This window comes from Jaculus jaculus, chromosome 1 (genome assembly GCF_020740685.1).
Source record: "Jaculus jaculus isolate mJacJac1 chromosome 1, mJacJac1.mat.Y.cur, whole genome shotgun sequence".
Classification (NCBI taxonomy): Eukaryota; Metazoa; Chordata; class Mammalia; order Rodentia; family Dipodidae; genus Jaculus; species Jaculus jaculus.
Genome location: NC_059102.1, coordinates 138,461,628 through 138,487,465, shown reverse-complemented (window position 1 = coordinate 138,487,465; position 25,838 = coordinate 138,461,628). Strand labels below are relative to the sequence as shown.

Sequence of the window (25,838 nt, the reverse complement as noted above, 5' to 3'; positions counted from 1 at the left end):
TTGGAAGTACCCATTATGAACAAACAATCACTGTGCTAATTACAATTTCTCTGCTAATTATACTTAGTGTGCTAATTACTATCTATCCTTATCTGTTCCATAGGTTCCCTATGGACTTTTCCTTCTGAGTGCTTAGACCAGCCTGAGTTACAGCCTGCATTTGAGTATAATGAAATTGTGCTTCTTCAAAGATTGTCTCTGCTTCAGATGTCTCAGTGATTCAGAGGCTTCCCCACCCCAGGAAAAGTGCTGAGTCAGGGATTTTGAAGCCAGAACATTTAAAACAAAATCAAAAGGGGAGGAGGAGACTGTGAAGTGATTGGAAATAGGCCCAGTTGATTTTGTTGCTTTAGTGCTTTTTACAGACCAGAGATGCATTTTTAGGATAGTTGAAGAGCATTTAAAATATACTATGTGTGATTTCCTTGTGAAATGACCATGTTTAGTATATTAAGAGATGTAAACATTAACAAAACATGAAATTCAGTCAGATCCCTTTCTTTCTTCTCTCACTATATACACAAAATTAGAAAAACCTTACTAAAAATGGTTTGCAATTCCATTCCCTAGACCTTCCAACACACACACACACACACACACACACACACACACACACACACACAGAGCATCTCTCAGTAGATTTTATTTCCATTCTTTATTTCTGCCCATAGTCAAACTAACAAATACTGATACTGTAAAATTTTTTGTCTCAATGTTTAAGAAAAATAAAATTTCACTCCTGTCAATGGCTGTTCCACATGTATTTCTTGCTACTTTTCCAGGAGTCTGTTATCTGCCTCTGACCTGAAGCAGGCTGCAGTCTAGCTCTCCCCTGGTAAGCAGCTTTCTGCTGTTCTGTGAGAAACACAGTATAATCAATATACCAGCACTGTCCTATCAGTTGGTTGAGGTTTTGAAATTGTTTGTTACCAAGGCACAGAGTAATGCATTCAGACATGCATCCATCTCTTTTAGTGAAGACAAATTAATGGCCGCTTCATAATAGGTATCAGAAAGCTGGAATGAGAAAGCACATGAACTACATAAGACAAGGCATATAAAAGACATGTGCATGATAACAGGGGGAAAGAGGGAGTGAGGGAGCATGTAAAGGAATCCAGAAAGGGCATGGGTAATTAAGCACCTTTCAGTGAAGCACAAGAACAACCATAGTTCAGGGCAGCTTTGGACGTCACTTCATCTCTGTCTCAGCTTCTTGGGGTGGGAAAGCACTAAGTACCACCAAGGAAGACCAGCTGTCCTTGAATTCTTAAGAGAGCCCTTCTGTTTCACCAAGTGTGGGTGGAGGGTATAGAATCCTGAAGTTCCAAAACTCTCCTCATAAGATATGAACATCTGATAAGCAGTCAAGATTGGAAATTCCCTTTCTAGTAAATCTCTCATGAGCTCTTCATGTCCCTGCTAGATCATTCTTAAAGGCTTATGGGAAAATACCCATTACCAGCAGGGCTATCTTATTTTTGAGGGCGAGACTCTTACAAAATCTTCTGTTGTAATTTACTTAACCCCAGTTCCATTCTTTTTTTTTTAATATTTTTTGTTCATATTTTATTTATTTATTTGAGAGTGACAGACACAGGGAGAAAGACAGATAGAGGGAGAGAGAGAGAATGGGCGCGCCAGGGCTTCCAGCCACTGCAAATGAACACCAGACGCGTGCGCCCCCTTGTGCATCTGGCTAACGTGGGACCTGGGGAACCGAGCCTCAAATCGGAGTCCTTAGGCTTCACAGGCAAGCGCTTAACCACTAAGCAATCTCTCCAGCCCCCAGTTCCATTCTTAAGCAACCTCCCCTCTGCCATTTCTGAGAGTCCTGGCTCAATAATAGTTCTCTACTATTGTTTATCTAAATTGCCACAATCTATGACCTAGGTTGACTTTATTTCTTATAGGAATGAAATAGGGTGGGTAGCAAAAGGAGGGAGTGAAAAATAAACATCAAATACCATCAAGCTTTATGAGTTTATCTCACTCCCACAGTCTGCGGATTCCCACACCCATCAAGAGCTGAGGGAACTGAAGCCAGATAGCAGCGCTGCCTGGGTCATTAAGACCAACACTACACCAAAAGGGATTAGAGCAGAAAGCCTGACCACTCACTGGGATCAGTGAATTCAGATTTGAGATTATTGGTTCTGCACATTTTCATAGCACTTGACATTTACCCAAGGTTTTATTTATTTTTTATCCATTCCTATCCATTTGAATCTGACTTTTTAATCTCTCTCAGCATCACCCAATCTCTTAAAGCAATCTCCACTCCCTCTCTTGGAAGAAACTATATTTGGATTTTCATATGAACTCAGTGTCCTTTCTTCATGAATTCATGTCTTCTTCCTTCCAACCTTCCATTCTTTATAAATTCCCTATTCTCCGTTCCTATGACATTTATCTCTATTTCTACAACCCTTTTGAAAGTTCTCTACCACTTCTTGATTTTCCCTGAGCTTGCCTTTACCTCTTTCTGCACTTAAATTCTTGTATGTTGTCACGCATATGTACTATTCCTTCTGTTGATGTTTTGTGTGTCTGAACACATTTCTCACCACTTTTGCCCTCACTCTGTCTTTCTGTATATCTCTGTGTGCAGTGCACTATTCACATGGTACATGTGGTACATGATCTGTCCTGGTCAGGGGTCCTAAACATCTCTCCATCTGCAGCCCCTGGGAAAGGGTGTGCCCTATACACAGTAAATTGAAGATTTAGCTTTCTGCCTGTGGCCTAATAGTGAATTTGGCATTCTCTTGTGGCACTTGGCTTTTGCATCTGTACCTAGAGAAAGGATTGAATACACATGCCTGTTCTCACCACATGTTAACATGGGATCTGAAGAAGTTGCATACTCCCTTATTGCAGAGCTTGAACCAGAAGGAGCTCTGCTCTAGGAACCACCTTTCTGTCCCAGTGAAGTCCTGTGTCATAATGAGAACTAGGCAAGACATGCCCCCATGTATACAACAATGGTTCAGCATGAACTAGCCCATCTTTAAGTCCTTGTCTAGCTTGGAATGTTCAATTCTGAAGCTTTTTGTCAAGAAAGAATTCAGGTTGTTCTTTCAGGGAGTTTGAAGAGAGGAAATGCACATGAAGACCTATCTTATATCCCCAGTTTCTGGTTGTGGTCATCTGGAGAGGAGAAGGAGAGTCCAGCCAAGTACCCCTGTCACATGGAGACTGTAACTGGTAGAGATTTGGATATGTCAGGCCCTGCAGTTGTCAGGAAATGAGGCATATGGCAGGACGGCTGGCAGAGGTGCCTGCGGGCTACTCTCTAGGCTGGACTGGAGATTAGTTGGAAGATGAATTGGAAGAAGGAGGAGGAGGAGGTGAGAAATGATAACTGCCTTGGATGCTGAAAAACTTGCAGGCCTTCTGGAATGTGGGGGATAGAGTGACATCCTTCCTTCCTTATTTGTGGCAGGGAAGGGAGATTTGAAAAAGATCAATTTAGATTCATCACAAGTGACTTGCCTCCCTACAGTGGGGATGCTGAGTTGGCATGTGGCTCTACGAGGTGACATGGTTTGAGAATGGCAAAAATTGTAAAAAACGAAAAGGAAAAAAAGAGAAAAAGAAAAAGAAAAGAAAACATTTACCTGAAGCCACAGATATGAGAGATTGGATGGGATGGATGACACTAATACAGAAGTAGCTTGGGGAGTTCCCTAAACCTTGAGGCTGTCAACAGAAGAGAAGAATCTGCTTCATTCGCTCTATGGTATGCTGTAAGCAAAACAGGGCACACACAGGCTGTGCTCTTGAGAGATAACCTGAGATTAGAGAGGTAGGATGAATAAGCCTGTAGAGTGCTTGAGGCAGAATGTGAGCCTTGATGGTGATAGTTTCTTTCTGAGCCTGGACACCCTCAGTGGTCATGCCCTTATGACTGCAGGTCTGTTGCTAGCAGTGGAAAGATTCACCTGCTGGTGAGTCAGATGATTCTAGGCCATGAGCCAGCCATACAATGACGTATTTCAGGTGGCATTCCTTCCCTATATGAGCCCAAGAGCCTATGAAAAGTCCCTTAATGAATTAGTATCTTTATGCTCATGTGAGCCCTCTTTGTGAATCAAACTCATTTTCACAAAATAGAAGGAGAACTAGAACATTTGGTTATTTACCATAGACCAGACACCCTGGTACTGTCTATGAGATATCAACCTACTTGAAACAGGCAATGTTATAGGCAGTATAATTATGCCTGTTGTGGGTAGGGCTGACACATGAAGGCATAAACATTTTTGGGTCTGTTTCTGACTCCCTTCCTGACTGGACCTCTACAGGTCCCTACCTGGATAGGAAAAGACCCTAGTAGAGCTCTCTTCTGGCAGACATTTTTCATTGCTATCATTTCAACTACAGTTCCCATGCCTTGTTCTCAGAGAATCCTATCATGCTCTCTTCTAATTCCTTCAAAAAGGATTCGCATGATAACTCTTTGGAAAATACAGGCATCCCTTAAAATGCTACTTTGCAAATTAAAATTTGTCATTATTCTACAATTGTGCCTGTCATCCTTCATGCTTATAAATTCCTTCTTCAAAGGGAAAGGATAATTTATTTGCTTTTTCTTTTGGATTACAAGCAGCACTATTCTATCCATCATGATGCTCATGGCATTTTCATGGACTATTAAAATTATAGAAAACTAGCATTGCTGAAACTCAGCTTTAAGTAATAGTTCATCTAGACTGTCCTTACACTATACCCACACATTTCTAACAAAGTTACATTTAGTCTCAGCTTGAGCATCTGATCAGTAGAAGAGAGCTTTACCTGGGCATTTGAGGTTCTGATTGCCAAACATTGCCGTGTGGCTGCCAATCATGTCTATCACCCTGGAATTAGCCTTCAATCCTTCCCTTCACTTGCAACTGCTCACTGAACTTCACAACTCCCTCCCTAAATCCCCTTTCTCTCCAACATTATTTTCATGCTCTCCTGGCTTTGCCAATAGATGCCCAATTGACAACCCCATTCTACTCTCTTCCATGCGTCTTACTTCTCACATGGAATCCATTGAGGTTGAAAAATACAATTCAGTCACAGTACACTCCCCTCTTTAATGATTTAAGGGTTCTCCTATACTTGTTAGAAAATAGACTTGGCCTAAAAAACTCTCATGGTCTGCTTTAGATTCATCTCCAATCTTCGTTTCCTTATTTATTCAGCATCTGCAGCACTACATCTCAGTTCCTGAAACCAATCTACTTTGTTCTCTTGTTGGAACAATTATCTCTCATTGAATTTTTTTCCAATGCTAAGTCCTGCTCATCTTCCATGTCTTACCTAGTGACATTTCATATAACAGCAGAATCCAAAGCCTTACTATTCCTATCTAATCCACAGTCCTAGTCTAACCAAGGTATTTCCCACTGTTAATTCCTTTTGAAATTGTATATCTAGACTTTATTAGGTAAACACATAAGATCCTTCTCCACTATGCTGAGTGTCAGGGCATCTGATATGATGTGTATGGCACTTTCCATTGTCCCCAAGTAGCCTGGCTGGGACCTGGGACACAGGTAGAGTTCAGAGGGCAATCACCACAAGGAAGAATGCTTTGAGGAACTAATATTTCCATGATCATTCTTCCAGATGGGAGCAACAGAAACATAATGAGTGAAAAGACAGGAGCAAGGCTTTAGAGTCAGACTTACATCTGCATCTGAACCCTACCAGTCACTAGATGTTGACTTTGAGAACGTCACTTCATTTCATTGAACTTAAGTATTCACTTGTAAAATGGAGATCAAGGTTCAAATAAAGAACCCAAAATAGCATTTTTCTGGCCCTCACACTTCCCAGACGTGGAGATAATTAGAGTTTGAAGTGCTACTTGAAATTTCTGTTTCTTATCTCTGAAAAGAAAGTGGCAATGACCTGTTTCACAGGACCATGGTGAAGATAGCACAGATTAACAGATGATAGCAGTGCTAGAATACCCTACGTGTGCTGAATTAATGCTAGCAACCATCATTATTAGTAGTAATAATGATAGTATCAGTGGTGAAAAGTGGTAGTATTAGCAGCATTAGAAGTAGTGTCAATTTTATTTACTTATTTATTTATTTATAGTGGAGGGCATGCCAGGGTCTCTAGCCACTGCAAATGAACCACAGATGCATGTGCCGCCATGTTAATCTGGTTTATGTGGGTTCTGGGGAGTACAACTTGGGTCAATATATATATCCTGCATTGGTATTCACAGTACATTGATGGTCACTACTATTAATAAGATGATGTGATGAGAACAATGGTGTATCACTTCTGTTTTATATGACCTTCATTGATAAGTAGGATCTCACTTTGTAATATCTTATTGTGTTCTGAATGCTAGGTTCCCAGCTGATAAAGATTTGGGAATTAATACCTCCAGAAGGCGGTATATTGTTAGGGGTTGCACTCATGGGTGTCATAACCAGTTATCCCTTGCTAGTGTTTGACACACTCTCCTGTTGTTATTGTCCACCTTATGTGGGCCAGGGGGTAATGTCTACCCTCTGCTTATGTCATTGTTTTCCCCTGCCATTATGGAGCTTCCCCTTGAGCCTGTAAGCCAAAATAAATCTCTTTTTCCCACAAGCTGATCTTGGTTGGGTGATTTCTACCAGCAATGTGAATCTGACAGTAACACTTATTCACTTTTTATGAAAAAAAAAAAAAAAACTGTGTGAGTTGTTTGGGTTGTATAAAACAGGTCTTCTCACTCTACTATTTTTTAAAACATGAATAAATCCCACGCAAAGTCTCTCTTCTCTAGGAAGAATGGTGAAACTTTCTTCAGGTGTCAAGAAGATCTTCACAATTATCCTACATAAGGAATATGTGTGTGTGTGTGTGTGTGTGTGTGTGTGTGTGTGTATTTATTTATTTATAAAATCTGGCCAAAGCAAATTATCATTCTGCTTCTTGTCATTTCATGAGCATTTCATTCAATTACTCATGTACCATTACATCATTAACAGGGAAAGAAGATTTTGGCATTTCCCTTGTGCAAAAAGTAATTTCTAAAACACTCTGCTGATATTTGAAGTATACGTGTGTAGCATAGATAGACAACTAAGTACGGAGTAGGGGACAGTGAGAGAGACAGGCATTTATGGGTGCTCAGGAAAATGTTAATGTCGAACATTTCTAGGTGATAAGCCTTTTATTTTCTGCTTAATTACATGTCTCTATTTTTGAACTGCCTGAATAGCATCTATAGAATATTTAGTTTTTAATAGACTAAGAGATTAAATTTTAAAAATTTCATTAAGTGTACTTACAGGATGAGTTAAAATTGATTTTAAGGATGAGTATAGACTATTAGGGAAAAGGAAGAATATCAGCTGGAGTGGAACTGGGGAGAAAGAACATAATGGAAGGTGTATATAATCAAAATACATTATCCGTATGTACGAACTTGTCAAAAAAATAAAATATAAGGGTTAGAAAAATGGGAGTGTGGGGGCAAATAAGTGCTATGTCAGTACAGAAGATTTTCACCTTGCATTCTGATGAGTGCTAACACTCTTGAGGTGGGATATCAGGAGCCTGGACAGGTGCTGGCTAGTGTAACAGTTCTCTGCTCCCTCCTGCCTGCTGCTTGGGCCCAAATTTTGGGTCAGTGACCAAAAATGTGCAAACATCTGCTCCCATACCTGAAGGTCATCTGGAAGACTTGGCCTTGGTTCACATGCTGCGTCCGGTTGTTGTAACCATGGAGCATCTCTCCAAAGAGGGTGTCATTGAATTTGGAGTCTGGTTTGAGGCATTTGGGGCCCTCGCACACATCTGAGAGCATTAGGCAGGATTTTCCATCGGGAGCCAGCTTGTACTCTTCCACACAGCTGCATGACAAAACAGCTGAGAGTTAGCTTCATATAGTGAGTCCCCAGTGGAGGTGACCTAAAACCAAGGCCTCCTTTGCTTCAGAAAAACAGGTCAGAGTTTAGGCATAGAGATAGCTACACTGGCTGGAATCTATCTAGGACACAGGTGTCTAGAGAGAAGCACATTTATCTTGCAAATTGATAAATTCAAGGAAAATCATCTGTGAGATTTTTAGAGGTGCTGAGGGGGACACCAGAGTGCACTTCCGCACACAAAGCAAGTTTAAAAACAGTTTTTCATGAACACACAGATTTAAAAAGCATGACAAATGAATTCATGGGGAATTATCAACTAGTTTCTTAAATAAGAATCTATTCCCAGAATTGACAAAGGTTGAGTCCAGTGGTAAAAAACAAGGATTTTATCGTCCTTGTAGTAGCGGTAACCCTTCTGGAGTTACGGACAATGCACATAGCAGCCCCAAACAACTTCTATTCAGTGATCAGTGTTGGCAGTTCAGTTTCTGTTTTACTGGCTGGCAGCCAGAAGGACCTTTGACATGCCTTAGAAGCAGGCATGGGCTGCCCTGTGTACCAAACAGGCATCTGAATTGGCTGTGGAAATAGGATTTTCTTTTTTTTTTTTTTAATTTACTTTTTATTTTTTATATTTTTTTAATTTTTATTAACATTTTCTATGATTATAAAATATATCCCATGGTAATTCCCTCCCTCCCACCCCCACACTTTCCCATTTGAAATTCCATCCTCCATTATATTACCTCCCCATTACAATCATTGTAATTACATATATACAATATCAACCTATTAAGTATCCTCCTCCCTGCCTTTCTCTACCCTTTATGTCTCCTTTTTACCTTACTGGCCTCTGCTACTAAGTATTTTCATTCTCACACAGAAGCCCAATAGGATTTTCAATTTGTGGAGGTATACAATGGGAAAAGGATTTCTTAGATAAGTATGGGGCACTAAAGTGGGGTAGAAGTAAGGGAAAGGAAGCAGAGGTATCAGGGCTGAAAATTCATTTAGAAATGGGTATCATTTTTTTCAAGCATATGCCCTTTCGTGGTTTTCAGGTAGACTCCAAGTGGCCACACATAAATTCACAAGACACAAAGGAGAACAAGCTACACAACAGGAGAGGCCTGGTCCCTATGATCCTGACACCGCTGCTTGACTTTCCTTGGTCCTGCGCTAGGCTCTCTCATCTCACCATAGTTCACTAGTATGTCAAGAGGTCGCATGATGTATTGACTATAAAAAAGGAGTGACAATGGGTTTAACAAAAGTAATTACAGTGGTGGTCATAATGGCGATGCTTCTATTTGTTAAGCACAACCTATCTACAGTGCAACTGTACATTCATTTTCTGCCCATGTGGAGATGCAGTACTATCACTCCAACTGTCCACATAAGCAAAATGAGGACCAGCAAAGGAAGCATCTTCCAGTGAGTGGCACTCAAATTCGGGGGTCTGTTTATCATCCAAGCATCTTTTCCCATTCTAGTCTCCTCCAAATCCAGTGTTGGTAAGGAAACACATGCTATGACCCTAGAGAGACAAACAAGGTATCATATAGCATGCATTCCTCTATTTGTCTTTTGGTCAAAGGATGGGACCCCACTAAATTTGATTGCAGAAAGACTAAAGCTTTGTGGAGTGGTTCCCAGGCAGCTAGAACTCATAGAGGATGGATGCTAGAGACATACAGCCCAACTGCAGGCAGAAAACAGACAAGTTAACTGAAGGCTTGATGAAAGATCACTCTAATAAAAAGCCAAGAACTTCTCATGCATTAAACAAGCTGTCCTTCTTTCTTTTCTTTTTCTTGCCCCCAGTGTATTATATTGTGACCTTGATTGTCTCTCTAATTTTCAGGAATTCCTGTCCAAAATGCAGTGGAGATGTTTTAGAAGGAGGTTCTCAGCTGCAGTCTTTGTGAAGATAATGATCCCCTACCCAAACACCTTTCTTCCATCTGTTAAATATAAGTAAATCCTCCTTAATACAGTTTCAGTGTAGGTGAACTGAATATATGAAAGTGCAGAGCATATGGTGAGTGCTCCATAAAGTCTAATCTCCTCCACTTATCTCAGGAGGCTCCCAGTAATATGAAGAAATTGATTACTTGGTAAACTGGGTAAAATTCTCTCTTCCTCCCTCCCTTCCTCCCTCCCTCCTTCCCCCTTCCCCCCGTGTGTGTCTCTATCCATATATACAAATGCTTTGCATTTGTGAATAAATACATTATCAGGTAAAGGTGTAAAAAAATATTAAAGTCTATAGGGCAACATGTGAAAGCTTTCATTTTCTATTTCACACTTCCTGTACCACCAATGGTTATCACTACTGTTGGTTAGGTATTCTTTACAGCATTTTCAATGCACTTAAATATATATTTTTACTATATAAAATAAATATGTATATAGACATGTATACATTAATTGCATTGCCATGTGATATGCATCTGTATCTAACATTACCAGAGATTTTTTTTTTCAACTAACATATAGACCCATCTTTCAAAATACCCACTTACCATTGCACAATGCACTTGTATCATAATGCCTTTAAGTAATTGTTATTGATGGGCACTCTGGATATCTATGGCGATTTGTTATTGAAAACACTACCTTAATGAAGATCTCTGTACATGTATCACTGTCCACAAACGTGTGTGTGTTCTATAATACAAATTCTTAGAAGAGGGATTACTTGGTCAGTGTTTTATGAATTTTAAAATATTTATAGTTCTACTAAATGGCCATCTATAAATACTCTACCAGTGTATAATCCCATCATTGATAAATTAAAAACCTGATTTTCCACATCATTTATTGTCATGATTGCCACTCTGGGATAGGAAAAAATAACTCATTTTTGTCTGGATTATCATTTTCCTGATTACCAATGAAGTCCACCACCTTCTCCTACTATAGCCATTTTATCTCCCTCCTGGAGACAGCTCCGATGCTTTGACTCTTTACCTACTATGCTATCTGCCCTATTCTCACTGGCATTTTAGTGTGTGTATATTTTCTGAATGGCCACTCTTTACCTTCGATGTATTTGGCAACTCCCTTCTAGTCTGGGATTATACTTTAACCTTGCTTTGACATTGTAGAGCCTCTGTAAACTGGACCATTATTATTTCCTGATTTTTTTTCTAATGTTTAAGAAATCACAAGATTATGTAATGTGTGTAAGTTTAGTATTTTTATGCTTTCTTCCTCTTTGGATATACACTAAGTATGGAATTTATTTTTCTGTAAAAATCTTTATTTTAATTGAGCTGCTTTAAAAACATGTGAACAGGGCCCAACTTTTCACCATATAGTTTGAAATGTCATTTTATTAAGTAGTAAGTGTACTGCCTGTGGACCTGTGTGATGATTTATGTTGTCAACCTGAAAGGACCTAGACTCACCTGTGAGGGATTATGTAGATTAGGTTAGCCTCTAGGCATGTCGATAAGGGACCATCTTGATCAAGGTGGGAAGACCCACCTGAACTGACGGTGGCAGCATTCCAGGGGCTGCTGTCCATGACCACGTAAAGGACAGTGCCGGCTGAGCACTAGCATTCATCTCTCTCTGTTTCCTGCCTGCTGATGTGACCATGTGACGCCTGTCATGCTTTCACCACCATGAGGGACTTTCCTACTGTGATAGACTGCAGCTTGAAAGTGTAAGCTGAAAAAAAAAAAAAAAAAAAATCCTTTCTCCCTTAAACTGATTCTGTCAGATATTGTCCCAGCAAAAAGAAGCTGACGGGTAGAAATGGCTGATGGGATTTTTAGTTAATTTGTTCTATACTACTTGATAATTCTACATATTTGTATAACTTTTTATTTATGCTGCCTTTTATATCTTCCAGTTATTTGGTTTGAGAAAAACTATTACTTACTTTGTGACTTGATTTTACATGCTGTAATCACAAAGAACTTGTTAGTTCTAATAAACATACCAGAATTTTCTAGATATATCTGCTCAGTTTGTTACTAACATTAATAAGGTTGAAAACTGTCTTTTATGTTTCAATCTCTGAGTCAGTTTACAGAAGAAAGTATTCATTCCTTGATGGCTTTATCGCACTTCCCTCCAAAGCACCTTGGACTCTGTGTCTTTCTCTTTGTGTCTTTCTCTTTGTTGTAAAATATTTAGCTCTCTTTATCATTTCTTTATTTTTTTTTAATTCTATAAAATTCCATTGTCCAAATGTCTCAGTGAAGGCCACTATTTTTTTTTTTTTATTGAATTGTCCTAGAACTCAGAATGTTGTAGACCTAAGGCTTAAGCTCCAATTTGATGGACCTTGTTTAAGGCAAATCATTTTTACAATTGATTTATTTTTTATTTATTTGAGAGAGAATGGGCATACCAAGGCCTTCAGCTGCTACAAATGAACTCCAGACATGTATATCCCCTTGTGTTCATGTGTCACATTGCCTGCTTGTATCACTGTGCATCTGGCTTATGTGGGGCTTAGAGGTTTGAAAATGAGCTCTTAGGCTTTTCAGACAAGTGCCTTAATGACTAAGCAATCTCTCCAGGCCTACAATATTTTAAAATCTTTTTTGTCTTTTTTTTTGCCCTAGTTTTATTTGATTTTGTTTCATTAAGTAGAAACTTTGTATGGTTCCATCATTTTCCTCATACCTGTCCCCATTCCAGTGAGGGCCTTCCTCAGTAGGATTACTAGTATTCACCATGGGATTGTAGGTTATGAGTTTATGCATTTATTTCCTTCTACCTTACCTGCTTACTTAGACTTTCTACATCATCATGACTCCAACTTGAAAGTTTATATTTTGTAGAAGTATAACACCAAGCCTTTCAAATGTGTTGGTAGTTTTTGTTTATTTATTTGAAAGAAGCATATATATATGGACAGAGAGAGAGAGAGAGAGAGAGGGAGGGAGAGAGAGAGAGAGAGAGAGAGAGAGAGAGAGAGAGAGAGAGAGAGAGAGAGAGAGAGAGAGAGGACGCACACCAGGGCTTCCTGCTACTGCAAACAAACTCCAGATTCATGTGCTACCTTCTGCAACTGGCTCTGCATGGGCACTGGGGAATTGAAGCCAGGCTTTGCAGGCAAGTGCATTGATCATTGAGCTATCTCTTCACCCTTATTGGATCCTTTTATCTTCCAAGCTTCTGCAGTCCAGTCTCTCTCTTACTCAACATTCTACTCTGAGCCGGCTTTTGCATTTGCTTGGTGAAATTCTATTTTCCCTTTTCTGTTTAGTTTATTCTGCCTTTAATTGTATTACTTCCTTCCTGCTGCTTTCTTTATGTTGTTTTGTAGTAGGTTTTCTTACTCCTTGTATCATGTTTACTTTTGAAATCTTTCTTTTTAATAAATGTTATAGAGTATCTGACTATAGCTTTGTTCATAACCACAAGTGTGAAAAGCAGCTGTCCTATTCCTCCTCACAGCTAAAAAGGTGATGACATCAGCCTCACTTATTTTCCATACCTAAGTGGTACTTACAAGGTAAGTTTTTATTAAAAGTAGTTTTAAAATTTATTTATTCCCTTTGCATTGTTTATCCCTAATGTTATTAGATTCTACTTTGAAAAAGCGTGGTATTTGTGGCCGATTTTGATGAATTAATTGAATTTTCACACTCCCCTTCTTATGGGAGATGTAAAGTTGTCAAGTTCAGATTTTGGAGCTAATTACTCTGAGTTCAAGTACTACCTACCAGCTATATGAACCTGATCAAGTCTGTTAACTTCCCTAAGCTACAAATCTATTAAATGGATATAATTAAAGTTCTCATCAAAGATTTGACATGATAATTATAGGTAACATAGACAAAGAATGAAACTGTATCTCTCATATAGTAGAGAACTAGCCACCATGCTTATTATGACTGTTGTTATTTGGTCTACTAACCCAATTACACTTCCCAGGGAGTGTGAATTGTTCCTTGTGGTTTTCAGATCCTATTCTCTGGCTAATGTCTAGATCCAGATTTCTTAAAGCAAAGAGTTTCTATTGACTTATTTTTTATTTTATTTATTTATTTTTTTCTTGCGGTAGGGTTTCACTTTATCTCAGGCTGACCTGGAATTCACTATGTAGTCTCAGGGTGGCCTCAAACTCATAGCGATTCTCCTACCTCTGCCTCCTGAGTGCTGGGATTAAAGGCGTGCACCACCACGCCCAGCCTTTTTATTTTTTTGAAATTTATGTGCCATTATTTGGGAATGAATAATACATACAATTTATATTTAAACATCACCATAGGTATATATAAGTGAAATAAATGCGTGTAATTGTTTATATTCACTGTCAGCTTGGCAGGACCTAGGATCATGTGAGTGATTACTTAGATTAAGTTAGCCTCTATGCACAGCTGTGAGGGGTTATCAGGAGTAGGTTAATTTAGGTGAAAAGATCCTCCCTAACTATGGGCAGCACCATTTCATGAGCTCGGGTCCTAGGGAGAGCTGGCTGAGCAGCAGCATTCATTGCTCTGCTCTGTCTCCTCACTGCTTCAAGCTCCTACTGCTGTGCCCTGCTGGACTAGAATCTGGATCTGTAAGCTGAAATAACCTTTCCTCCCTTAAACTGATTTTTGTCAGGTATTTAATCTTAGCAAGGAGAAGGTGAGTAACACAACATGGCTCCTCTTTCTGATAGAAAGATAGATAGATAGATAGATAGATAGATAGATAGATAGATAGATAGATAGATAGCTAGCTAGCTCACTCTATCCTGTATTCAAGACCTCACAACTGTGTAAAAGCTCTGTGTATAAAGCCGATTTTCTCCTTATAACCTGTAATCAATAGGATAAAAGTCTCCTTAAATGTCTGCATCTTGATCCTCAAAACCTATTTCTATAGCTTAAATAAATGTGTCTCAGGCTAAAGAGATTGCTCAGTGGTTAAGGTACTTGCCTGAAAAGCCTAAAGACCTGAGTTTGATTCTTCAGGACTCACATAAAGCCAGATGCACAAGGTGGTACATGTTTCGGGAGTTTGTTTGCAGTGGCTAGAGACCTTGGTGTGGCAATTCTCTCTCTCTCTCTCTCTCTCTCTCTCTCTCTCTCTCTCTCTCTCTCTCTGCCTCTTTCTCTCTCCTTCTCTCTCAAATAATACACACACACACACACACACACACACACACACACACACACACACACACATATTAGAGACATGATATTAGTATTTCTAAAATACTAGTATTTTAGAAAGGAAAGTATTTCTAAAAATAAAGGCGTTCTAATGATTCACAGTGTGGTTAACCAGCCCATGGCACTACTGAGAGATCATGAAACTATATAAAGGTGGGGCCTAGTCAGGGGAGGCTAGGTCATCAATGAGGGGAGGGTGTGCCACTGCTGCTGACCGGGACATTAAGACTGTGGCCTCTTGTCTCTCTTTTTAGCTGTCACAAGGTTCACATCCTCCTTTACCTCACATACTGCCAATCAAACACAGTGCTATTATGGGCCCAGAGTAACAGGCCCAAGCAACCACAGCCTGAAACCTATGAGACCAGGAGTTAAAAGAAGCTTTCTTCCTTATGAGCTGATTTCTCTCAAAGGATTTTGTTATAGTAAAGGAGAGCTTACTATCCTACCTGTGAATACATTATCTTACGTGCAAAGTAGAACTTGTAAATGTGGCTGGAGAAACTTGACTTGGGGAGACAGTCCTGAGTTATTTGGGTAGGTCTTGTGTAGCCTTAGGAGAGAAAATGCAAGAGAACCCAGGAATGCAGACAGCCTCTAGCATCTGAAAAGTCAAGGAAATAAATTCTCTTTTAAAGTCTCCAAACAAATGTAACCCCACTGGGGCATTACATTTAAGTAAATCTGACTAGCTGTGAGAACATAAATGTATTGTTTATAGAGATTTGTTACAGAAGCAATAGGAAAAGCTCGACCCTTGTATTGTATCCCTACTCCCATTGCCAAGTGAGAAAACTGAGATTCAGAGACGTGGAGGGTCTAGTCACCTGGCAGTCCACACTTCACTATCTATCTGAGAGTGTGTGGATATGAGTGTGAGTGAATGTATGATTTTACATCAAAACTGCAGGTTTGGGTGATTTTCCTTTTTCTTTCTTTCTTTCTTTCTTTCTTTCTTTCTTTCTTTCTTTCTTTCTTTCTTTCTTTTACTTTTTCTATTTTTGCTTAGAGGTAAAAAAGGATTATGATTTAGGCAGGAAAGGAAGGTTAGAGGTATAAATGGCCTGAGGTAGGGTCTAAGTAAGACCCTTATGAATACAGGTTTAAAAAAAAACAAAAGGGAAGACTCATAAAGGCTAATAATCTTCTTAATCTTGAAATGTGAGCAATCCTCCTACCTCCTAAGGCACCTTGGTGCATGGGAAGATTTACGTGAAGGTCTATTTGGTTGTTGATTTCTTTTTAAAATTTTATTTTTGTATGGTGACACATAATTACACAGCTATGTTAGAACATTCTGTTGTCGGGGAGATTTTCTTACAGAAATTCTAAAGAGCGTAGGCTCTCAGGAAAACAGCCAAGATCTGCATGAAATTATATATTTATACATGTGCCAAAATGCAAAACATAAAATGGGTATAGACAGACTGGACATTTTATCAGAAGGCAACGAATGTGTTGCCTTTAACACACCCAACACATTAGAGGGAGTGACAAAGCTAGATGAGGCTCTAGTGAGGCCAACAAAAAACCTTCTATGTGTTTAGCCAAGAGCAGGTTTAAAAAATGCATATATATTTATTTATTTGAAAGAGAAAGAACAAGAGATAGACAGAGAGAGAGAGAGAGAGAGAGAGAGAGAGAGATTGACAATGGGCATGCCAGGGCCTCTAACCATTCCAAATAAACTCCAGATGTATGTGCCACTTTATGGATCTGGCTTAGATGAGTACTGGGGAATCTAGCCTGGGTCCTTAGACTTTGCAGGCAAGTGCCTTAACTGCTAAGCCTAAAGCATGTTTTATTTAATCCTCACAGAAACATCATGAGATGGGCACTTCCATTCTAGCACTGCCACTTATGATCAGAGGCTCAAGATATTTCCTTTCCTTGATGTCCTTGTTAAGGGCACTTTGGAAAAGCTAGGCCTTGACATTACTCCAAATCCAGTGCTCTTTCCACTTCAACATAAATAACCTTCTATAATCTACTTCCCCCAACACCCAAAAAATGAATCTAGAGGCTACAGGAAAATATATTTATTCAAGTATTTACTTGCTTGCTTATTCAGTTATTCTTCAGTGTTTTATGGAGCCAATGAAATTATTTATTGGCATACATAAACTGGAAACTATTTTTTAAAATAAATAGGGGAATCAAATCCTAAAAATGAAATTGAGACTGGAGAAAGTTCAGGCTAAGAAAAACCTAAGGAAATACACCTCAGAGGCTTGGATCAAAGTAGAAGTGAAGCAAGCTTCCTATCACCATGGCAACAGAGGAGCAAGCTCCTTTCACTGCCCTGTGAGAAATCCTATCCCCAGGTAGGTCATCAGGGCCAGGGCTAGCTAGCAGCCAAGGACCTCAGCTGTATTAACCCCACTAGTCATATCATAGAAGTCTATCCCATGAAGAGCAGCAGGATTATCTGAATGTTAGTGAAAACTAAGATGTGTAATGCTGTCCTCTGTGAGATCTGAATCTGTAAGTTTCACTCAACATTAGGGTTCTAGAAGAAACATCTTGGAGGTAATGAATTCAGAACTATTTAGAAAAAAAGAAAGAAAAGAGCAAAAGGAAAGGAAGGGAAGAAAAGAGAAGGGAAGAATAGGACAAGAACTCAGGTTCCATGAGGGAATTCTGGGCTAAATTAGATAGAATACTTTATCTACTCAGACTCAACAATTTAAGAGACACTAGCATTTCACTTATCCCAAAGGGAGGAAAGAAAATTCAACTCTGTCAAAGCATTTCCAGAAAGCTGCACTTAATTCTATGTTGTAAAGTGTAGGAAATATGACCGTTTTACAATCAAAAGTATGTTTCTGCCTTGCAGAACTTTTCACAGGCTTGATCAGCCCCAGGTGCCTCAGGATCCTGCACACTTCTCCTCTGAAGCTCACTGCCTCCTTTATCTTTTTAACCTCTGAGCATGTTTCAGAATTAACATACTGCAAAGCCCACTGAAAAACAGCTCACCAATAGAATTCATGTTTCTCTCTCAATCCTCCACAAGCATTTTTTATGTCTTAATTTTGCAAATATTTAAAACTTAGAGCACAGGGTCATAAGGGCAGGCTGCGGCTCACTATAAGCACAATTGCATGAGGCCCTACATTCAGTCCTCACATCGGAAACCTCCCTGTTGGCATGCAGGCATCTGGAGTTAGGTATGAGAAGTAAACCTACATCTGCAAGCTAAAATCAGAGGGCTCCTTTCCATCTTCAAAGGTGGAAACTACAATTGTTCAGTGGATGAGCTACAAATGGTTACTGATGCTCAGATCAAACCCATTGTCTTCACTCTGTAGTACATTGTTTCCTAAGTCCAAAGCAGATATCGCTTCTGAAGATGGAAACAAGCAGCTGCAGATTAACTATGAATATTACTCACTTGCATTTATCTCTTATCTTTTCCCACAATCACATGAAATGAACAATCAACACAGAGAGTGATTAGGACGATTGGAGACTGGACATGTTTCCATGCCCACCATGTCCATGTATCCAAACCCATCGTCAGTGAAATTGGAACCAAGAAATACTTGGGATATTTCAAGCTCCTATCCTCACTTTACCTCCTCAGTGGCTGGGGCATGAATTTAGGTTTCCGTTTCTTCTCTAAATTACCTGGAAAACATTAAAACTGCCAAAATGCTGATGCAACTTCATCCCTTCTTACATATGAACAGATGAAGAAATCTCTTAGCAAACAATGTCAGGTAGCTAATACCCCTTAAAACTAAACAGATAACCTCAACTTTTTTTTTCCTCAAGCAAAGACAATGATAGAGCCACTGTTTTGTTTTGTTCTGTCCTGTCTTGTTTCTCTTTTCTCAGTTTATTTCTGTTGTCAAGGAGCACAAATCTAAATTTATGTCATATGGAGTGATCCTTATGATTTCATACTCTGGAAACCACTTCCCCCCTTACACTTTCAATCTTTACACTCAGCCTGCTTAGTCCTTCCTAGCTTTACATTAACAGCTTTTAAAAAAATATATTTATTTTATTTAATTTATTTGAGAGTGACAGAGAAAAAGTCAGAGAGAGAGAATGGGTGCACCAGGACCTCTAGCCACTGCAAATGACCTCCAGAGGTGTGCCACCTTGTGCATCTGGCTTAGATGGGTCCTGGGGAATTGGGCCTCAAACTGGGGTCCTCAGGCTTCACAGGCAAGTGCTTAACCACTAAGCCATCTCTCCAGCCAGACATTGAACAGCTTTTTTAAAGCATATGTGGTGGTGTGAATTTATGTCTCGTATAGACTCAGGTGTTTTATTAAAGCTATAACTTGAGCCTCTAGCCACCTGACCGGAGAAAGTGTCATAGTAGGTGGATCCTGGGGTCCTGCCCTAAGGTGTGTTTGGGGGTAGATCTAATTTCCAGCTCAAAGGTATGTGGGGAAGTCTGAGCTCTGGTGGTTTTGTGTATGTGCTGAGCTGGTGTCTTGCTTTCTGCAGTTTTTCTCTGTGTTTGGATGTGTGGAAGCAGCTTCTTCTGCCATGATGGAACTTCCTCCTGGATCTGTGAGCTTGAAATAAAGCACTTCTTCCCATAAACTCTGTCTGGTTTAGATGTTCATCCCAGCAACATGAACCTGTCTACAAAAGCAAGTCAGATTTATGTGGATAAAATTAAGTTCTCTTGGAAATGTTCATTGTAAACACACCCACACAAATGCAACAAATAAACTTGGTTGCTAGGTAACTTGCCCTGGACTTCACAAAAGGTAATGCTTTCTCACCTATAAGATTTATTATAAATGTTTTAACTCAGTATCCAGTGACCTTCACAGCCTACCCTGAAGCATTCTGCCAGCCACCCTGGTGCCTGGGTTCTGCCAGCACCCATAAAACCAAGGGAGATTCACCTACTAGCTCTCCACATCTTCTTTGTCCTTGGTGGTCAGACACTTGAGATCAATGCTTCCCTACACTCTGCTTATCATAAAACCTCAGGCACTGGAGCAGGTAAACAAACCTGAGATGGGTGAGTCCTCTCCTGTGTCAGCAGGAGAGAATGGCAACATGAGCACACAGGGGACCATAACATGGCCCCCTGTTCTTGAGGGGTACCCAGTATGGCAGTACCAGTAAAACACGTCAAGAAAGCAATGGGGCTCCCATAGGCAGGGCAACTGGAGTGGGCTGCTTGATCCTAGAGAAAAGATTCATTACTCAGTCGAGGGTTGGGGAGGGGAGTTGGTCTAACGAGAAGCTGACAATCAGGGTAGCTAGCTGGAGATTTAGCCCTTAAGAGGTGTCATGACTTCATGGGTGAAATTGGAAGTGTAGACAAATGGTCAGGCATAGTAGTACATGCCTATAATCCCAGCTCTAAGAGGTACAGGCAAGTTCAATAGTGGAGGCTATATGAGACCCTGTGTAGCAGACTCAAGTTTGCTGAGATGAACTTCCAGACCAGGCACAGTTACAGAGGAAGGGATATTTATTGAAGCTTACAGATCCAGGGGAAGTTCCATAAATGTCAGAAGAAGCTGGCCTGCCTTCACAGGTCCAAGCAAAGAGAGAAGCACAAGCCAAAAGCCACACAGCACAGCACACTTCAGGAACTCCTGCTAGGAACACTTTGCATACCTTTAGATTGAAATCTTAAACCCACCACCACACTTTAAGATCCACCCAGTGAAACCGCCTCCAGCCAGGTGGCTACAGATGCAAACTACAAAATAATAAAATACTGAATATATTGGGGGCCATCTATTCAAACCACCACACCCTGTATCAAAATAAAACATAAATAAAACAAAGTACTGAGGATATACTCAACGATATCTGCTGTATCTGTTATTATCCTCCCAAAGCCTTTTGTTGTTGTTTACTAATTAGCCTAGCTAGGGAGATGGCTCAGTGCTTCATGCGCAAGCATGAGGGCCTGAAACTACCCCAGTTTGATGCCCTAACACTTACCTAAACAGCTGGTTATAGTCATGCACACTGTAACCCAAATCCTGGAGGGGCAGAGACTGGGGAATAGGTGGTGCTTGCTGATGAAAACAAACAAACAACAACAACAACAAAAAAAAAAAAACTGTAAAAATGGCAGTTCTGGATTGAGTGAGAGACATGGTGGCATACAACTTTAATCTCAGCACTCTGGAGGCAGAGGTAGGAGGATTACTATAAATTTGAGGCCACCCTGAGACTACATAGTGATTTCTAGGTCAGCCTGGACTAGAGTAAGACCCTACCTATGTGGAAAAAAACAAAGTAAAACAAAAATATAAAACAAAATGATAGGCGGATGAATGATAAGAGGAAAAAAAAAGTTCTCCTTGCTGGCCTCTGCATGCAAATAGACACACGTGCATATACTATAGACACATCACATCACATAACCATACCTCAATACTGCACAAACACACCTACACACATGCCCACCCCACTCCCAAATAATTACCAGTTGAGTATCTACTATATACAAGGCAGAGTTCTAGAAGCTAGATATAGAGAAAGAAATAAACACAAAACATAACATCTACAAATTGAATATGTAAATGCAATGGCTTTATGCCTATTAAAATAGTGACTGCATGTCTTACAGACTGTTTCATCCAACATGCCAGTCCCTGTGCCTACACAATTTTTCATAATCCTTACAGTAGTCTGCAGCCATTTCTGATTCTACATGAAAGAACAGAGGCTCAGAGAAGTTGAGTGATTTGCTCAAGATCACATGCCTAGAATACTTGGAGGCTGGCAACTGAAACCAGACCTGTCTTGGTTGGGACTAGAGCCCCACAGTCTGACTTTGAATCTCTATGCCTTCTACTAACCAGCTGTGCTGCTTTAAGCTGAGACACCTGGATTTGGTTTTCTCAGCAGCAAATGGGATCAGAATGGTATTTCTCTTGCAGAGTTGTTATGATAATTAAAAGAACGAATGTTCACAGTACATTTAGAAAAGTTATAACATATAGGATGTACTTAATAAGTCCTTAGCTGCTATCATTAACTTGGCTACAAATAGGTTTTTATGACCAGCTACTGTCCAACCTTAGAAAGGTCATAGTGCAAGTTGAGAAGATTTCTTTATGGGAGGGTTTGTTTTATTTTATTTATTTATTTTTTTCCCTGCTTAATTCAACAGCCTCCCACTTCTCTCTCTGCTAACTCTCTCACAAGCACCTGCTAATAGCCTTTATTGTTTACAGTGCTTCTAACAAGTGTGGGCAACTTCTCATTTGCATCCTTAATGGATGATTTCCAAAGCATGTGGGAAATACAGTTGGTTTTAGGAGCCCTGAGTCTTATTTCCTTTTTATGCTCGGTTTGCTGACAGTGAATGGACTTTATACCAGCTCACCTCCACTCTGCCTCCGTCCACTCACATTTAACACTTGCATTCAGTTTTCATGGTAGAGAAGGTTAGTTAGTTCACAAGCTTGGAAACAAAATTGTGGAGGTAATTGGGTCATTGAGCATGTGGTAGGCAACTGTCATAAGGGTCATTCATTGAAATGGCTTTACTTAATGCACACAGAGAGATCTTACTCAATGCAACATGTTTCCAAGGAACTTTGTATACTCATATAAATTGTAACATATGTAATGAGGCATCCCTCATTCCAATCCTATGAACAAAGACTTATTTATTTATTTGAGAGAGAGGGAAAGAGGCAGATAGGGAAATGATGGGCACACCAGTGCCTCTAGAGAATGGGCACACCAGGGCCTCCAGCCACTGCAAACTCCAGAAGCATGTGCCTCCTTGTGTTTCTAGCTTATGTGGGAACTGGGGAATCAAACCTGAGTCCTTAGGCTTTGCAGGCAAGCACTTTAACCGCTAAGCTATATCTTCAGTCTGGCAGAGACTATTACTATGCCTGTTTTACACATGAGGAAACTGAGTAAAATAACACAGTAAAATATTGTTAAGGAATTTGCTCAAAGTCACACCTCCATGAGGCCAGGAGTTATACATAGTATTAATTCTATGGCCTTGAACATTATCAAAATCTTACGAACGAGGAAACTGAAGGTCAAGAGACCTGGAAAGCTTGCCTGCTAAAGCCTAAGTGAGAGAAGTAGCACAAGGAGTAGAATCTTTGCCTCCTGAATGCAAAGTGCCCTGTAGTGTACACTGGGTGGTAGGCAATGATGGTCCCTGATGTCAAAATCCATTATTTCTGCCATGTCTGCTGTGCCTGTTGTTATTTTCAACAGAACGCCCTTGCCCAAATACACAATGAGGAAAATGGCAATGATGAGAACACAGCTGACTCGGTATGCAAGCCTGCAGATCAGAGTTTATGCATAATTTACTCAACACTGCCCTGCAGTCACTTAAACTGAAGAGAAACAGTCATAATTCAGGTCTGCACACACTAATTTATTTCTTATTTATTTTACTGATACATATCTAGGGCCTCCAGTGAGCTGCTCCAATACCTGCCTGAAGGTACCCATAGCCTCAAGTGCAAGTGGGGCAGGGATGGAGACCTTGAATTAAGTACTGAACTCTACTGGAGTATGCATGTTAAATGAATTTTCTGATAAGCAGCAATTAAATGTATACTTGTCCCCACCTCCTTTTTTTTGTGATACATAGTACTGTCATGGCTGCTAAATTTCATATTTTACTTCGCTTCATAATGAGAGCATTGGGTACACTACTCATATGTGCACAGATTCATTTTCTGAGTCACAGAATGCCAAAAGATGAGCAAGCTTATTACTGTAAAAGTTCAATAAGAAAGGGAATGACAAGAAGAAAACATGTTGCCATTTCCTCACTACTGAGGACCAGACACCATGGTATTCCCTGAAGGGGAGAGGTAACTCCTACAGGTGGAAATCAAGGTTACTAGGAATGCTAGCCAGGGTCTAGAGAGAAGGAAATGGCCTGTCCTAGATCATTAGCATGCTGGTTTTAATGAATTCTCCTCTTATAATTTCCTGCTATTTTCAAAACTCAGCTTGTGGGGCTTGGGATAAAACTCAGTGGTAGAGTGCTTGCCTGGCATGTGTGAGGTTCTGGGTTCAATTCCCAGCACTGGGGAAACAAAACAACAGCAATGAAAAGAATAACCCCAAAAGCACCTGGGCTTGACTTCACAAGCCAGAGGTTGTACTTCAAGCTTTCCTGCCTGGTTTCCTTTATATCTTCCTCCCAGTTAGCTGTCCTTATCTAGACAAGTATCAAGAAAACAGAGAAGCTGAACAATGAAGTCACTCTGCTGAGTACCTACCGAATGCAGGCCTTATGTTTATATGTTACACCTTTCAGGTCCCTACTTTATTGTCTGCACTACACTGATGGTTCTGGAGGGACATGCAACCTTGAAGTGGACGATGGCAATGAGATGACATTAACCCAGACACCCACCATTGAGTATATGTATTCCTCAATTACTGCCTTTTCCTTCACACACCCAGCAGATGAAACTGTTGCCTCTCACTCTGAAATAGAAGATGTGAAAGGCCATGTCCTTGAAGGTCTGCTTCAGCATAGTCAAGCTGTAGCTCTTGACCCTTTTCCCATGCATTTCCCATTGCTGTGTGGGAGCCCCTGAGCCTTGGGGATGAAGACTCACCCGCAGAACATGAAGATGGTGCTGGAGGTGGCATCGTAGGGCAAAGGCATTGTTTGCTGCAGGCATAGCTGCTCACAGCCTCCGTTGAAGCCATCAGAGCAGTCAATGCCCTTGGAGTGGTCATAGCAGCCAGAGCCATCCTTCATGGGCTTCAGCTCCTCGGGGCACTATGAGGAGAGAAAACAGCTTATTGGCTATGGCACAGGAGGTAGCAAACCACATCCTCTCTCCTCTCTCCTTCTGAAAGACTTAAGTGTTAGACACCCTCACAGATGGAGTCACCGCCTCAGCCCAGGGAAAACTGTGACACTGGACAAACCTCCATACTTCTCTGAACCTCAGTGTCTCTACCTGGAAAATGGGACTTTTGTGAGCATCTGTCTTGCAGAGTGTGAGAGAGAAGGGACATAATTTTGGCAATGTGCTTAGAACAGATTTACACAGCAGCCATGCAGCATATGCTGGCACGGTTAATGCCAGTATTGCTGGGATCACCTGCATTATTGTTTTCATTGTTATTGCCTGGTAGAGTCCTTTGCTATAAAGGTCAGTTAGAGAAGCTTCAAGACATATTTTAAGGAACCCCTCACAACATGTGTTTAAGTTCCAGCTCTTCAGAGATGGAAAGTTGGCTCAGCAAAGGCACTTGCTTAAAACTATGAGAGCCTGACTGCCATTCCCCAGCACACGTAAAAGACAGACACAAAGTGGTGCACACCTCTGTGATCCCAATGTGCCTGTGGCAATGGGAGGTGGAGTCCAGGAGTATCTGGAAGCTCTTGAGCCAGCTACTCTGGTGCACAAGCAGTGGCAAAACAAACAAACAAACAAAAAATCACAACAACAAGAAGGGTCTTTATTCCTTCTGTCTTTTCATGGGTAGGCGCTTTTCATAGTCTCTCTACTCTTCTTCTCTTAATCTAATAAAATCTCTCTTAAACTTGAAAAAAAACAAAGACCCCAATCTCAAAAAGAAGGCAGAGGATAGGACAAGTGCACCAAGCTTGTCCTGTGACCTACACATGTCTACTATGCCATGAAGGACCGCCACAAAAAAAAAAAAACACCATACATATTCAGACACACATAAGCACACACAGAAAAAATGTAAATGAATACTAAATTAATTGCCACTCTTTTCTTTCTCACTGTGTGATTCTGAGTCTCGTAGTTGTTCTCTGCTAAGTGAGCATAACATAGCTGAACACTTGCAATGATGCTTACATGGGAACATGAGTGTATGCCTACCTTACTTGAGGATTACCTCAGAA

The 25,838-nt window shown here is 40.3% G+C and overlaps 1 protein-coding gene across 5 annotated transcripts in view; it reads right to left on the bottom strand.

The window, feature by feature from the left end:
- Positions 1–25,838, bottom strand: part of Astn2 (astrotactin 2) — a 1,021,805-nt gene that overhangs the window by 376,331 nt on the left and 619,636 nt on the right. For all 5 annotated transcript variants that reach the window (XM_045154445.1, XM_045154449.1, XM_045154453.1 and 2 more), the window contains 2 exons: positions 24,568–24,734; positions 7,671–7,859 (listed from right to left, as the gene is read on the bottom strand). In XM_045154445.1, coding sequence (XP_045010380.1) covers positions 7,671–7,859; positions 24,568–24,734 — 356 coding nt within the window. The remainder of the gene's footprint in view (positions 1–7,670; positions 7,860–24,567; positions 24,735–25,838) is intronic.